This window comes from Microcebus murinus, chromosome 30 (genome assembly GCF_040939455.1).
Source record: "Microcebus murinus isolate Inina chromosome 30, M.murinus_Inina_mat1.0, whole genome shotgun sequence".
NCBI classification, from domain to species: Eukaryota; Metazoa; Chordata; class Mammalia; order Primates; family Cheirogaleidae; genus Microcebus; species Microcebus murinus.
Window position 1 is genome coordinate 4552890 of NC_134133.1, and position 17141 is coordinate 4570030.

At 49.3% G+C, this 17141-nt stretch overlaps 1 protein-coding gene across 3 annotated transcripts in view; it reads left to right on the plus strand.

Annotated features, from left to right (window-relative positions):
- Nucleotides 1-16393, plus strand: part of PRICKLE2 (prickle planar cell polarity protein 2) — a 352714-nt gene extending 336321 nt beyond the window's left edge. For all 3 annotated transcript variants that reach the window (XM_075998834.1, XM_075998833.1, XM_075998832.1), the window contains exon 8: nucleotides 15459-16393. In XM_075998834.1, the coding sequence (XP_075854949.1) occupies nucleotides 15459-16366 (908 nt within the window). In that variant the 3' untranslated portion in view covers nucleotides 16367-16393. The remainder of the gene's footprint in view (nucleotides 1-15458) is intronic.
- The last annotated feature ends 748 nt before the right edge of the window (nucleotides 16394-17141 follow it).

Below are 17141 nucleotides of genomic sequence, written 5' to 3' on the forward strand. Positions count from 1 at the left end.
CAGCCTATAACCATCATTTTTAATGACTGTATTAATATTCAACTGAATGGGGCTTGCCACACCTCCAGAATGGGACATTTAGGTGGTTTTCAAAATGATTTATATTTAAATCTTGATGTCCTTTGACTTCCATCAACAGAATGTACTTTTTGACCCTCCCTTTTCTTATAAAAACCTTGTAAATATCTTGTCCCAAGGCTAGCCAGATTCTTGGTCTTCCAACTTGGACACTTGGCAAAGACCGTAGCATCTACCCCAGATTAGTAGAATGAGGCCCGTTAGCGATTCTTCATTGACTGTCGCCTGCCTTAACCTCCCCTCTCTGCCCGTCCATGAAGCGCCTCCCCATGCAGTGGGGAACGGCCATCATTGAAACCCACTTCCTAGTACAAGCAATCTGGAGCCAGCTTTGAGATGTATATTTCTCCATGTAAACGGTCAACTATCCACTCCATCAATTCAAATATTCCAGGGATCACCCACATTATATGCGTCTGGGATGCCTGCCAGTTATGCACATTCTTGGGGGCCATCCCAGACCCACAGACAGAATCTCTCAGGGGTCAGACTCAAGAATCAGCATGTTTAGGCACGGTGGCTCACGCCTGTCATCCCAGCACTCTGGAAGGCCAGGGCGGGAGGATCGCTCGAGGTCAGGAGTTCGAGACCAGCCTGAGCAAGAGCAAGAGCAAGACCCTGTGTCTATTAAAAATTAATTGAGCGACTAAAAATACATGGAAAAAAAATTAGCCAGGCGTGGTGGCGCGTGCCTGCAGTCCCAGCTACTCGGGAGGCTGAGACAGGAGGATCACTTGAGCCCAGGAGTTGGAGGTTGCTGTGAGCTAGGCTGATACCACGGCACTCTAGCCTGGGCAACAGAGTGAGACTCTGTCTAAAAAAAAAAAAAAAAAAAAAAAAAAACAAAAAAAAGAATCAGCATTTTTAAGATGTGCCCTGAGAGAACTCATAGGCCCATTAAGTTTGAGGACCACTAAGCCAAAAAACCCAGACACCTCATTTTATATCTGGGTGATGGACCAACCGTACTTACCACCTTTTACCTATGATGAGAACTTGTTTCTCTCCTACATAGTCCCTTTGCCTCTTGCCTTATCACCAAGTCCAGCCTCCTACAGAGACAAAAACAATGCTAGATCATGCTGCCTCTCAGAAGTTCTGAAGGCCAGGAGTGGCGGCTCACACCTGTCATCCTAGCACTGTGGGAGGCCGAGGCAGGAGGATAACCCACGGTCAGGAATTGGAAACCAGCCTGAGCAAGAGCGAGACCCCCATCTCTACTTAAAATAGAAAGAAATTAATTGGCCAACTAAAAATATATAGAAAAAATTAGCCGGGCATGGTGGCGTGTACCTATAGTTCTAGCTACTTGGGAGGCTGAGGCAGGAGGATCACTTGAGCCCAAGAGTTAGAGGTTGCTGTGAGCTAGGTAGATGCCACAGCACTCTAGCCCAGGTAATAGAGTGAGACTCTGACTAAAAAAAAAAAAAAAAAAGTGAATTGAAAAAAAATTATTAAAAAAAATAAAATATAAAATAATAATTTAAAAAAAAAGAAGTTCTGAGGATGTCCCTGACATCAAATAGCTCTTGGTATAGTAAATAGCATCTCAGCCAGTTAAGAGCATGTTATCTGAAGCATATGAATAGTGTATTCCTTAAGTACATATCATGGATTAAATATGAAAGAGGGCAGTACTTGGCAAGAGTATTTAGTGGGTTTGGTATCCTCATTGAATACAGCAGAAAAAGTAGACAACAAAAAATGCTCTCATCTTCAAATAGGACCTGTTTCATTCAGCTCTAGGATCAATGCGAAAACCAAAAGGTCATGAAATCAGAGCTTTGTTAAAACGTTAAGGTTGGTTGGTTTTTTGTTTGTTTGGTTGTTTAACCCAGAGTGATTTTCACCAGCCCTCTACAATTTTCTACCAGCATCACCTTGAGCACCCGGGTAGGGGTGTGTGTATGTGTGTGTGTGTGTGTGTGTGTGAGTTTCCAGCCAGGTGTCTCCTCCAACCTGCCCACCCCAAGCCAAAACCAGACCATGCCACAGTTCTGGGAGGTGGCAGTCACACATCCGGCTGAGCAAAGAGGAGGGCCACCATTTAGATCAGGCGTCCTCAAACAACAGCCCTCGGGCCGCCTAGCACATTTATCCAGCCCGCCAGGTGTCTTTGCCGCCGCTGCCTGTCCTGCTTAGCAGCCGACTCGTCCCGGGCCCACGGTGCGCACTCTCCAACGGTCTGAGGGACAGTGGACTGGCCCCGTTTACAAAGTTTGAGGACCCCTGATTTAGATGATAAAATCTACGTCTTCCACCACAAAGCCACTAGTGTTTTCTTTGATACAAAAACTTCTAACAGCTTAAAAATGTCATGAGGCCGGGCGCGGTGGCTCACGCCTGTAATCCTAGCACTCTGGGAGGCCGAGGCGGGAGGATTGCTTGAGGTCAGGAGTTTGAAACCAGCCTGAGCAAGAGCAAGACCCCCGTCCCTACTATAAATAGAAAGAAATTAACTGGCCAACTAATGTATATAGACAAAAATGAGCTGGGCATGGTGGTGCATGCCTGTAGTCCCAGCTACTCAGGAGGCTGAGGCAGGAGGATCACTTGAGCCCAGGAGTTGGAGGTTGCTGTGAGTGAGGCTGACGCCACGGCACTCACTCTAGCCTGGGCAACAAAGTGAGACTCTGCCTCAAAAAAAAAAAAAAAAAAATGTCATGTGGAATTCCTCATCCACTTAACTAAACCAGGGCCTATTTCTCCCGTTCTCTCTGTCTACACTGTAAAAATAGCCTTTCTCAACTCTTGGCTGCCCAAGGATTTGGTGTTCTAGTTTGCAGATGACCCAGACCCATCTCCTTTGTTATCTCTTATTTTCCCCACATACAAGAAGTGAAGGCAAAAGCTTGTTCATTTTGCTTCTTGCCCAGTGGAGTAGAGACTTCGTACTTCTGTGCATTTCTGTTTTCTGGAGCCCTTCCTTGCAACGAATCCTTGCCTCTGAGCCGTGCTAAGGGATCCGCTTCCTGAGCCACTTGTCCAGCCCAGTCCCATCTGCCTCCCGGAGGCTGTTATCAATCCAACGACACCCGTGGGGGCTTGCTCCCGATTCTGCCGTTGTGTTTTTGGCGAGAGCATCCCTGGCCGTGACTTTGTACTGCCTAGCGTGAGCGGTCTGTACCTTAGCAGGGTTTCTCATCCTGGCAGGTGCAGGCGTCCCAGTGGCTGCCTTTGAAATCAGAGGTGCCAATTGTAAAAGGCAACAAAGTCCACTTCAGACTCGACTTGTGTGTCTTTTTTGGGGGGGACAGAGCAGGTTGAGCTCATAGCTGGAAGAGAAAAGAGGAGACTGGAATAACTCGCCCTTTTTACTTTTTTCTTTATATTTGGAGATCGGGTCCCAGGTGAAAAAGATGAGGCAGGAAACTCCCCTTAGCTGAGATTCACACTCACACGCAAACGCTGCTCCGGAGCAAGAAAACGGATCGAGACCAGCGGCTCTCGGTGGGGGTGGGGGGGGGGTGGCCAGGGTTGGTGATCTTCCCAACCAGGGAACATTTGCCAAGTTTGGGGACATTGTTAGTTGTCACAGTTGGGGGTACAGGGTGCTATGGGCTTCTAGTATGCAGAGGTCAGGGGTGCGGCTAGATACCCCACAATGCGTAGGACAACATGCTCCTGACCCCTAACCAGCAAAGAATAGTCCAGCCCTGTGAGCCACTAGTGCCAAGACTGTAAGAAAGCCTGGCTGAGACACAGGAAGTTCCACTGCAAACCCTCCTCAATCCCTATCTAAGTCATTCTTCTTTTTCTTTCTTTTTTTTGGAGACAGTGTCTCACTCTGTCACCCAGGCTAGAGTGAGTGCCGTGGCGTCAGCCTCGCTCACAGCAACCTCCAACTCCTGGGCTCAGGCGATCCTCCTGCCTCAGCCTCCCCAGTAGCTGGGACTACAGGCATGCGCCACCATGCCCGGCTAATTTTTTTTCTATATATTTTTAGTTGGCCAATGAATTTGTTTCTATTTTTAGTAGAGACGGGGTCTCGCTCTTGCTTAGGCTGGTCTCTTAAGGTGTATTCCTTAAATACATGTCATGGGTTAAATATGAAAGAGGGCAATAATACTTGGCAAGAGTATTTAGTGGGTTTGGTATCCTCATTGAATACAGCAGAAAAAATAGACAACAAAACGCTCTCATCTTCATGTAGGACCTGTTTCAGCTCTAGGATCAATGTGAAAACCAAAAGGCCGTGAAATCAGAGCTTTGTGAAAACGTTAAGGTTGGTTGGTTTTTTGTTTGTTTGGTTGTTTAACCTAGAGTGATTTTCACCAGCCCTCTACAATTTTCTACCAGCATCACCTTGAGCACCCAGGTAGGGGTAGGTGTGTGTGGTGTGTGTGTGTGTGTGTGTGTGACTTTGAGCCATCCTCCCGCCTCGGCCTCCCAGAGTGCTGGGATTACAGGCGTGAGCCACCGCGCCCGGCCCCTATCTAAGTCATTCTGAACCAGATCTGAGGGAGCATGGTGTCACATGCAGGGGACCCCCAGCCGGGCATTGCAGAACCCCATTCTGCAGGTGACAGAGCCTTGCCTGCTTCTTGGCTGAGCCCACCTGCAGCGCACGTTCAGGTTCAGTGGGGCGACCACCTGGCCACCTCCCTCCTAACTCTGTCTGGGCCCATGGCTCACTTAGCAGGGAGAAGGAAGGTTGACCGGAGCGAGGGATCGTTGTAACAGAAAGGCGTAGCCGGCCAGGGCGGGAATCGGGGGACGAATGTCAGGTCTGGGCGTTGTGCAAACTTCAGTGATCGTCCCAATGCTGGTCACCGTAACCCGGGGACCGCCATTTGCTCGGATTTCCAGGAATGCCGCAGCCAGAAAGAGACGCCTCTTCTCCCGGGATCTGATTCCCAACCTTGTCTGAGCTGGAAGAGGCTACCAGAATCTGTGGCCTAATTATGCCCATGCATGCGACACCTATTAACGCTAATGGGACCCAGCCTCCCAGCTCAGCCTTCCTGGGCTGGTGCCCCGCCCCCACCCCCAGGATCAATTAACTTCCCGGAGAATTCCCATTAGCCGCAGCTTAGGGGAGTTAATTTGTTCTTTGAGTCTGTGCCTGAGAAGCTGGCAGGGCTTGGGTCTCTGAGCAAAGAGGAAGACAGGGAGGGAGAGAACACAATGGAAGTTTTCCACTGAGATCACTATGGGCCGCAGAAAACAAGCCCAGCCAGGCCCTCCTCGGCTTTGCATGTGTTTCAAGCTCTGGCCCTTCTGCAGGGAGAAACATCCCAGCTGGGCCCGAGCTTCCTATCCAGCTCCCCTTGATGAACCCCAAACCTCACCATCCCCAAGGGGACCATGAGCTGTAGAAGGCCAGGCCAGGCCCAGCACAGTGGCTCACGCCTGTGATCCCAGCACTCTGGGAGGCCGAGGCGGGAGGATCGCTCAAGGTCAGGAGTTCAAAACCAGCCTGAGCAAGAGCGAGACCCCCGTCTCTACCATAAATAGAAAGAAATTAATTGGCCAACTAAAAATATATAGGGAAAATTAGCCGGGCGTGGTGGCGCATGCCTGTAGTCCCAGCTACTCGGGAGGCTGAGGCAGGAGGATCGCTTGAGCCCAGGAGTTGGAGGTTGCTGTGAGCGAGGCTGACGCCACGGTACTCACTCTAGCCCAGGCAACAGAATGAGACTCTGTCTCAAAAAAAAAAAAAAAAAAAAAAAGGCCGGGCTATGTTCTTGGCATCACTGGGCATCAGTACTTGGGCATCACTCCTCATGGCGCTGTTTTGCACTTGGACTATGCAAGAAGCAGATGGCTTCCCCCGGCCCTTTCTGCCTTATGAAGCCGTTTGTTGTAGAGGAATTTTGGACCAGGGGGCTGACACTAATATCTGGCAACATTAGTTGGAGCGCTTCGGATCGGAGGACATATTAAATATTTCACCCCAGCTTTCCTCGGAGCCCGAGGGCTGCTGCAGAAGGAGGATTCTCAACCCTCCCAGTGGGTTCAGAGTGCCAGCCGCACCCCGTCTGCGCCCCATTTTCACCCCAACTCAAAGCGCCTGGGAGGATGGACTTGTAAATATCACCCGCTGTGTCAGTTGCAGAAACTGCATAAGATGCCACAGGCTGCCACGCAGATTCCCCCAAAACATGCCTGTGACGGGCTGGGTTTTCTACAGGTGCCATTTAGGAGGGGGCTGGGCCAGCTGGTGGGCTGCCCCAGCCACCCCCGATCCCAGCCACCCCGTTGTGTGTGTTTTCTGTACCAGCATTTGATGCGAGATCTTTTTGGAAACACAGAGAATGGGGACGATATCTTAAACATCTGAATTCTGAGTTGTTTGATATTCCATGCCTTCAACAAGTATTTAGTTATTTATGTATTTATTTTAGTTATTCATTTTTTTTGAGACAGAGTCTCACTTTGTTGCCCAGGCTAGAGTGAGTGCCGTGGCGTCAGCCTCGCTCACAGCAACCTCCAACTCCTGGGCTCAAGCGATCCTCCTGCCTCAGCCTCCCGAGTAGCTGGGACTACAGGCATGCGCCACCATGCCCGGCTAATTTTTTTTTTTTTTTTTTTTAAAGGTAAATTGTTGAAAAATTCAAACTATAAAATTCATTACCTGCCATTATTACATCAACAAAAATTGTCATTTTAAACAAAAAAGGTTTGACATTTAACAACTAAAAATAGGAAAGAGGGCTTTTACAATGTTGATGAACTCATCTTGGAGGGCATGATTTATAAATACATAAATATATCCATGCATACTTTTACAGTGATAGCTACTGGAAGAATAACTTTTAAAAAGCCTGTCTAGACAGACTCCTTCTCATTCCACCTGCCTCTTTCTGTTGGTAACACCAGGAGTCTTAAGAGAGCTACTGTGGTCTGTGTCACATCCATCCCAGCCTCCTTTCTAAGCCTGTAGTTGATGAAAATGTGATAAATCTTCTGCCTTAGCCTTGATGTTTTTTCATTAATTCACTTCTGGTAGTAAACTGTGGCAGGTCTTCCACTTGAATCCCATCAGCCATTTCCATCACCTTGTCTAAAAGGTCTTTATTGTAACTGCAGCCCAGGAAGAGGTGGTTGGCCCAGACCATGGAGAGGGACAGCAGCTGGTCCAGGACAGCAGCCCCAGTGCAGGGCGTGGCTATGAAAATAAGCCCTGGTGATGGGCGTGGCTATGAAAATAAGCCCTGGTGATGGGCGTGGCTATGAAAATAAGCCCTGGTGGTGGGCGTGGCTATGAAAATAAGCCCTAGTGATGGGCGTGGCTATGAAAATCAGCCCTAGTGTGGGCGTGGCTATGACAATCAGCCCTAGTGCTGGGCGTGGCTATGCAGCGCAACTGCACAACCCATGCATGTCGTCTCGGAGCGGGAAAGAACACGAGCAGCCCTTCTCATCTGCCCCGTGAGAGCTCTAGTGCTCGACAGGAGAGATCGGGGCCAGTGGTTCTAAAGGAAATAGAGTCGCAAGACATTCAGGATGGAATTCGGGGTTTGGAGAGTGAGGATGATGTTCCAGAAGAAGACGACTTCACTCTATTTGAATCAATGTAGATGGTTGTACCATACTTAAAAAAATAATAACACATGCCCTAAAAATAAGCCCTAGGGTGTCTTCTTGAGGAAAAATAAATATAAGACCCCGTCTTATTTTCAGAGAAACATGGTATCTGTTTGCCTTGAAGGTTAGCTGGGAGTGAAATATTTGGGGCATGTTTTGTTCAATTTGGGACGTTTAGGCCTTACTCACATTCTTCCTTTCATGTTGATTACCAGGTGCCGAGTTCAGGGCTAGCGGACAGGAGCACAGTTCCTGCCCTCCTAGAGCTTATAGTCAGTCTGTCAAGAAGACAGAGATGGGGCGGGTATATACACACATAACGAGTGAGATGTGCACCATCTGGGGGATGGTCATGATGGAGACTCAGACTTCTGGGGGGAGGGGGGGAAATGGGCATTTATTGAAACCTTAAAATCTGTACCCCCATAATATGCCGAAATAAAAAAAAAAAAAAGAAGACAGAGATGTGGCCAGGCGTGGTGGCTCATCCCTGTCATCCTAGCACTCTGGGAGGCCGAGGCAGGTTGACAGTTTAAGGTCAGGAATTCAAAAGCAGCCTGAGCAAGAGCGAGACCCCATCTCTACTAAACATAGAAAGAAATTAATTGGCCAACTAAGTATATATAGAAAAACTTAGCCGGACAAGGTGGCGCATGCCTGTAGTCCCAACTACTCAGGAGGCTGAGGCAGGAGGATCGCTTGAGCCCAGGAGTTTGAGGTTGCTGTGAGCGAGGCTGACGCCACGACACGCACTCTAGCCCGGGCAACAGAGTGAGACTCTGTCTCAAAAAAATAAAAATAAAAAAGAAGACAAAGATGAGACAGAGGCTACACAAATCCATTACAGTCGTGATGCATCTTAGAAAGGAAAAGTGCCCTTTTCTTCCTGTAATCGTCACTACCCTTCGCTTGAATGCTCAGATCCTATTGTTAAGCCCATTTTACTGAGGCAGCTCAGGAGGTTTACAAATTGCTCCGAGTCACCTAGCCAGAAAGCGGCTAGTGCCCCAGTTGTGTCCACAGTGAGAGCAGGAAAGAGCTTCTCAAGTTGGAATAGTGAGGCTAGAACGGTTCCATCCTGGGGACATGGGAGCTGGTAATTTAAACAGAGCTCCAGAGCTGTGATTAATAAGGCAGCAATATTTTCGCAGTGCAGAGAGCTAATTATAAACCACGCGTACTTCGACTTTAAAATGGGAGCAGCCCCAGATGGTGAGCTATGTAATGAAACTCTGGGGACAAAGAGATTGGCAGGTGCGATTGTGGTGTTTGATTCCTGATGTTTGGAATCCCACCCGTCGGAATTACAGCGCCGGCCTAATGAGAGCAGAGGGTGGTTGCTTCTTTCCAAGCCAAAGGCAGCATGAGAATCCGTTTACTATTATCCACAAATATTTACCGAGCATGAACATCCTGCTGAGCACTGCCAGCTCTGAGTGGGTGCATTGAACAGGGGGACAAGATCCCTGCTCCCAGGGGGTCCACCAGCTACAGAATTGCACACCAACTTAAGAAAGTAAGTCAGGGGCCGGGCGCGGTGGCTCACGTCTGTAATCCCAGCACTCTGGGAGGCCCAGGCAGGAGGATCGCTCAAGATCAGGAGTTCAAGACCAGCCTGAGCAAGAGCGAGACCCCGTCTCTACCAAAAATAGAAAGAAATTAATTGGCCAACTAAAAATATATAGAAAAAATGAGCCGGGCATGGTGGCGCATGCCTGTAGTCCCAGCTACTCGGGAGGCTGAGGCAGGAGGATCGTTAGAGCCCAGGAGATTGAGGTTGCTGTGAGCGAGGCTGACGCCACGGCACTCACTCTAGCCCGGGCAACAGAGCGAGATTCTGTATCAGAAAAAAAAAAAGAAGTCAGGGTGAGAAGTTTACAAAAGGCTCGAGGGCAAGAGTCACTGGCTGGGTAGTGGACAACTAACTTTGCTACTTTAGAAGGAGTGGCGGGGTAGGCACCACCGAGGGGGTGACACCTGTGTGGGACTGTCACGACAGAAGAAATCAGCCATGCAAGGGGGAGAGTTTTCCAAGGGGGCTGGAATGAGCTTGCTGGTGCTCGAGGAGGAGGAGGAGGGCGGAAGGAGGAAGGCAAGCTCAAGCTGACGCAGAGTCCGCAAGTTCCAAGCATGATCTTGGAGAGAGAGGAGGAAGCCAAGTCAGGCAGTGGCTTGAGGTCTGCATGAAGACTCTAGATTTTGCCAATAATGAAATTAACCCCAGAAACACCTTCTTTTTTTATATATATATTTTATTTATTTATTTATTTATTTTTGAGACAGAGTCTCACTCTGTTACTGTCCTGTGGCATCAGCCTCGCTCACAGCAACCTCCAACTCCTGGGCTCAAGCGATCCTCCTGCCTCAGCCTCCCGAGTACCTGGGACTACAGGCATGCACCACCACGCCCGGCTAATTTTTCTATATATATTTTTAGTTGGCCAGTTAATTTCTTTCTATTTTTAGTAGAGATGGGGTCTCGCTCTTGCTCAGGCTGGTCTCGAACTCCTGACCCTGAGCGATCCTCCCGCCTCGGCCTCCCCTCTGAGTGCTAGGATGACAGGCGTGAGCCACCGCACCCGGCCCAGAAACGCCTTTTCTGGAGGCAAGCACACAATTATCGCTTATCATTGGGCAACACTGCCCTTTCTGTTCTCGTCCCATGGGCAAGAAGGCGCTGGAGGAAAATCTGAGTTCATGCATCGGAGAGAGAGGCGTTTCTCTTCTCTGGAGTCCCACGTCCTGTTTCCATCCCACCCATGCATCCCCCAAGAGATGAAGGAAGAGCTTATGTTTAGGTGAACCTGAGAGCAGACACCGGGGTTTTCCCTTTTTGGGGTGCAGTTCCTGGGAGGCAGAATCACGTGAGTGGGCAGTGTCACCTCCCAGCAGGACAGAAGCCACCCTGCATGTCTGTCCTCCTCCTCTTGGAAATACGAATCCATTCACACGCAGGACGTCCTGGGAAATGCATCCCTTTCGGGGCTCCCAAAGGACAGATTCTCGAAAGCAGCATGTGCTGGGGTTTACAGCATTTGCTAGCTGTGCACGCCGACCCCAATTCTACCCAAGAGCTCGGGTCGAAAACGCTGCGAAGGTCGTGGCACCCACCTAGGTAGCGTTTGTTTCTAGGCTTGCTTTTGAAGGTGTTTTCTTTCCTTCCTTGCTAGAGTTCATCAGCTCGGGCTGCTCATTCGTCCGCTGAGCTTGCCGTTATCCTCTCCTCCCCGCCTGGAGATCGGGAGGCTCTGGAAGTGCTTAGGCTATTGTAAATCAGCTTTTATGATTTGCATGTCGGAGATAAGCAGCGAAGAAAGAATCAGTTGGGGGATCCAGCTCTTTCCTGCCCTGACAGTTATCCCAGTAATGAAATTAAAAGAAAAAAATGACTGGAGAGTATGATTTGTGGCAGAATACTTCCCCCATAGTCATCTCCAGTGTTAAAACCGGGCTCTTCGACAAACGTTGCTTCATTGTTGCATCCTTTTTTTGTTTGTTTTTTGAGGTGTAACTTACATAAAGTTAAAGGAAACAGATATGAAAACTACATTTCAGTGAAACTAATGAAATATGTCTCATGAATATGAAAAAAATTTCATATTCAAATATGAAAACTACACTTCATTTTTTACACACGTGTATCTTTTTGTAACCATCATCCAGATCTAGCTATAGAAAGATTCCAGTGTTCTAGAAGCTTCCCTCGGGCCCCCTGCCACTGCCCTGAGCCCTGTCACCATAGGTAGTCTTAGCCTGTTCTTGAACTTCATGTAAGTGGAATCACACAGCATGTACTCTCTCTGTGTCTTCGAGCATTTTCCATGAGATACAGCCAAGTCATTGTGTGTCATTATTCATTCTCATTGTGTAGTGTTTAATTGTATCAGGATTTCCGAACTGTGGCATTGTTGATGTTTGAGGATGGATAATTCTTTGGGGGGTTGGGGAAGCTGTCCTGTGCATTATGGGATGTTTAGCAGCCTCTCGGGCCTCTACCTACCTAATCTACCGTGTTTCCCCGAAAATAAGACAGGATCTTATATTTAGTTTTCCTCGAGAAGACACCCTAGGGCTTATTTTCAGGGGATGTGTTATTTTTTTTAAGTACGGTACAGCAATCTACATTGATTCAAATAGAGTTAAATCATCTTCTTCTGGAACATCATCATCACTCTCCAAACCCCAAATCCCATCCTGAATGTCTTGCGACTGTATTTCCTTTAGAACCACTGGCCCCGATCTCTCATGTGGAGCCATAGAGCTCTCGTGGGGCAGATGAGAAGGGCTGCTCGTGTTCTTTCCCGCTCCGCGACGACATGCATGGGTTATGCAGATGCGCTCCATAGCCACGCCCATCGCTAGGGCTTATTTTCATAGCCACGCCCATCGCTAGGGCTTATTTTCATAGCCACGCCCATCGCTAGGGCTTATTTTCAGGGTAGGGCTTCTATTGTGCACATGCTTAGACATCCTGCTAGGGCTTATTTTATGGGTAGGGCTTGTTTTCACGGAAACACAGTAGATGCCAATCGTTCACCACTTACCAATCGTGACAACTAAAACTGCCTCCAGATATTTCTAGATTTCCTGCAGAATTAGAAACGATGGCATCCTATAAATATGCTCCAAGTTTAAAGAAACCTTTCATTTGGAAATCATTTCAAACTTGCTGAAAAGCTGCAAAAAATAGAACAAACAACGCCTAGGATGTACTCTTCACCTCTATTTACCTATTGTGAGCTTTTTTTTTTTTCCTATTTGCTCTCACGTGTTCACGTGCAAACCTGCACACAAGCACAATTTATTTCTGAACTATTTGAGGACAAGTTGCCTCCTTCCGGGCCAATTGCCACCATATCCTTCGGTGTATATTTCCCAAGAATGAGCACCTCGTCCCACATTATCACGGTGATCAATTATCCAAAGTAGATCTCGCATAATACGTTTATGTATTGCCCATGTTCCAATTTTTCAGTTGACCAAAAATTAGCCCTTATAGAATTGACTTTTCCATACAGAGCAGGTTCCAGTCCAGGATTGTGTATTATATATATGTGGTTGCCATGTTTCCTTAGTACCCTTTAATCTAGAACATTCCCTCGGCCTTTTTTTTTTTTTTTTCTTCTGCCTTAAGACCACAGTGCCCTTTTTTCTTAATAGAACATTTCTCCTCTTGGGACTGGTTCCATATTTCCTCCTGCAAACATTCAGGGCATGCATTCCTGGCTGGAATCCTACAGAAAGGACAATGTCACTGTTTTTAGGACATCCTCCGTAAGCATGCACGACGTCCAGTTGCACCTCATTGGTTTTGTCACGTTTGAGTTCCAGGTCCAGGCGTTGTCTGATTCTGCCGTTGCTTAATTGCTAATGCTTCCCTTACAACTAATAAGCGCTACGTGGCTAAACACTTTAAAACCCGCTTTGCCTTTGCATTTTTACCCGCCAGATTTAGCATAGTTTTCGACTATGGCATGAAGCACTCTTTTGTCTCCAACGATTACAAAATGATTTTCCAAATCTGGCCCTCCTCCCCCTTCTCAGACATTCACTCTGTATCGAGGAGCCCTCTCTTTTCTCCCATTTATTTGTTCATTGATGCTTTGATCTGCTATCGGTATGGACTTGTGAATTCCTATTTGTTTCAGTGAAACTGCCCTTAAATATTTTAATGCTCAGATTGTTCCGATTTGGCCAGTGGGCGCCCCTTCAGCTTGGGCCCTGTGTTCTTCTGACAAACCCTCATCACATTTGATTTTCAATACTTCCATTCTTCGTAGCATAATAAGATGTTCCGGGTTCATCTTTTACTGTCCTTTTTCTTTATCCTGGAATTGGCCGTTTTTCCAACAAGACTTCGTACTTTTTTCTTGGGAATGGTAGTAAATACTACAATTTATCCATTTTTCTGCTTATTGATATTTGAATTATTTCCAGTTCTGGGATATAATGAGAGAACAAGGCTTCTCTTAATACTCTTATATGTTTTTCAGCCCTTTGTACTAACTTTTGTTGGGCATATAACCAAAAGTGGTTATGTAAAGTCATAAAATCTCCACTCTTGGTTATATACCCAACAGAAATGAGTGCATATGTCCACAAAAAAATGGACAAGGTGGCTTTATTCAAAGTGGCTTTATTCAGAATTCCTATATGGATATGTACACATATTTAGCTGCAGTAGATAGTCTCAAATCATTTTTCAAAGTGCTCATAACATTGCTTTGGTTATGTCAGAGAAGAAGAAGTCATCGGCCTCAGCAGGAGGCAAGAATAATCAGTGACAGCGGTGATAATGGTCGTTTGCAATCCCAAGTTGTGTTGTCCTGTGACCAGAAATGGCTAAATTGCTGGTCCTTTCAATGTATAAGGAATGGGCAATGCTGAGACTTCCCCACCTGGCCCATTCTTGAGTATTTCCTTAGTGCTGCCAGGAGCGGTGGCTCACACCTGCAATCCTAGCACTCTGGGAGGCCGAGGCGGGTGGATCGCTCAAGGTCAGGAGTTCGAAACCAGCCTGAGCAAGAGCAAGATCCCGTCTCTACTATAAATAGAAAGAAATGAATTGGCCAACTAAAAATATATATAGAAAAAATGAGCCGGGCATGGTGGCGCATGCCTGTAGACCCAGCTACTCGGGAGGCTAAGGCAGGAGGATCGCTTGAGCCCAGGAGTTGGGGGTTGCTGTGAGCTAGGCTGACCCCACTGGGCAACAGAGTGAGACTCTGACTCAAACAAACAAAAAAGAAAGATGAGCAGAATGGAAGTTGCAGAAGTCACTGTGCCCCACTACCTTCAAAATAGTCTTCGTCTCAGGGATGTCAGGAGCTCATTTGACCGCACTTAGGAAATGAGGGGCACTGCTAGGAGCATGGGCTGTTAGAAAGCATTAGAGCCACTGCTTTATTTCCTAAAGTGCCTCCCCAGGGAACCAAGGGGTGTCCCAGGGTTTGACTCATTTCTTCTGGCTGCTAGAGACCCATTTATAACCCCGGAGAAGTCACTAAACAGGTTGACAGGGTCAATATTCCTCTAGCTACAAACTAGGGAGTCTCTTAGTGTCCAATCCAAGAAACCCGAGACCGAGGGCTCCCTGCCTCTTAGGGACAGCGGGCAGAGCGGCTAACAGAGAAGTAAGCTGGTCCGGCGTCATGGATCTAGTGTTGGGCATTGCCAAGAACAGCGTGGACGCGGCCCAGCCTCTATAGCTTAAGTTTCCTCGTCCAAAAGATCTGCCCTACGGAGCTTATAGTGCATCATTAGAGTCAGAGGAGTAAGTGAAGCACTTTGTAAAATGAAACGGCAAACAGAGGAAACATCGTGCATGAGATATGCAGTGGGCGCTTTGTAACTCTGATGAATGAGCCTTTGGAGCAGGGGTCCTCAGACTTTTTAAACAGGGGGCCAGGTCACCGTCCCTCAGACCGTTGGAGAGTGCGCACTGTGGGCCAGGGATGAGTCGGCTGCTAAGCAGGACAGGCAGCTGCGGCAACAACACCTGGAGGGCCGGATAAATGTGCTAGGCCAGCCGGCGGTAGTTTGAGGACACCTGCAAGTTTGCAGGAATTAGTAACTAGTAAAATGGATCTTTGTGGGTGCAATTTAAGCCAGTGCCCCCTCTAGGTGGGCCCTGGTGGGTAGAGCCGTCCTCACTCACATACACGTGTACCACCTGAGAGATCCCTTGCGCAGTGCGCAACACAACTGTGCGTACCGACTCGCCTTGTTGCGCATTTGTATATGTGGGTTTGTTTATTTATTTATTGTCTTTGGTTTGATCACCTGCTGAGCGCGTTTGTATTAACCTCTGCGGTCCTCTCCTCTATCCCCCACCCCACCCCTCGCTCCAGGCCTCTCCGCGGATGGCGGCGCCAAGCGCCAGGAGCACCTGTCGCGGTTTTCCATGCCCGACCTCAGCAAGGACTCCGGCATGAACGTCTCCGAGAAGCTGAGCAACATGGGCACGCTCAACTCGTCCATGCAGTTCCGGAGCGCGGAGTCGGTGCGCAGCCTGCTGTCGGCGCAGCAGTACCAGGAGCTGGAGGGCGGCCTCCACCAGCTCGGCGCCCCGCTGGGCTACCGGGACCTGCAGTCCCGCGCGGGCCGCATGCACCAGAGCTTCGACTTCGACCCGGGGCTGGCGGGCGGCAAGGTGCCCGGGGGGCCGGAGGGCGCGCGCGTGCAGCCGCTGAGCGAGCGCACGCGGAGGAGGGCCACCGCCGGCGCCTCGGCGGCGCGCGGGGACGGCGACGGCCGCCGCTTCCGGCCGCACCGGTCCCGCCGCTCGCGCCGCTCGCGCTCCGACAACGCGCTGCACCTGGCGGGCGAGCGCGAGCCCGGCGCGCGGCTGCACGAGCGGCCCCCGCTGCGCGCGCGCGAGGACTGCGGCCGCTTCGTGCGCCAGCGCAGCTTCCAGGAGAGCCTGGCGCACGCCGGGTCCCGCCGGGACCTGTACGGCCAGTGCCCGCGGACCGTGTCGGACCTGGCCCTGCAGAACGCCTTCGGGGACCGCTGGGGCCCCTACCTCGCCGAGTACGAGTGGTGCTCCACCTGCTCCTCCTCCTCCGAGTCGGACAACGAGGGCTACTTCCTGGGCGAGCCCATCCCGCAGCCCGCGCGCCTGCGCTACGTGACCAGCGAGGAGCTGCTGCACAAGTACGGCTCCTACGGCCTCCCCGCGCCGCCCGCGCTGGCCGGCAGCCGCGCGCAGCTGCACAGCAGGAAGCGGCAGAAGAGCAAGAACTGCGTGGTCTCCTAGTGGCGCGCGCGCCGTGCGCAACGGGGGGCCGGGCAGGGGCGGGAGCGGAGGGCGCGTCCGCGTCCGGGAACCTGCGCTGTTTCCAGTCTGCAAGCGCTTTCGTCGGAGGGGGTGGTGCGCAGCGCTGGGGGTTTGCAGGGGAGGGGGGGGAGAACAAGGGATGCAGGCGGGAGCTGCAGGTGGCCCCACGAGGTCGTCACAAGTTCTTGGCATGTCGAGTATTATTTGCACATTTCACTTTGGGAATACACAGCGGACTCGGTGGAGGCCAGGGCTCGGTCGCCTCCTTCCCGCGGGTTCTGCGTCCAGGTGGCGCTTGTTTTCCTGCTCGCTTCGTACCCTCTCTGGTTCTCTTACTTTTAGGACTCTCTCTCTCAATCTCTCTCTCTCTTTTTCTTTTTTTCTTCCAGTAAGTAATTTGTTTATTAGCCAGGACCCAAGACTTAAGTTATTTACATGTCCATTGTAAATGCAATGTAAATGAGAATTCTGATAAAATATTTTTGTATTTTGTAATATCAAAGGGATTTCTATATATCGTAGGACTCAGTGGCAACTTGCATGCACTACCACCATTGTCTTTTGAGTAGGATGAGAAGGTGGCCCAGGAACCGCCTTTTCTTTCTTCCTTTCTTTCTTTTCTATACAAATTTGTTACATGTCAGTGAGACCTTTTTCAAAGGGATATATATTCAATTTGGCTTTTTGTGGCTGAAACAACAATACATAACTATCAGACCCAAAGCATTTTATGCTCCATTCCATCTCTCTTAAG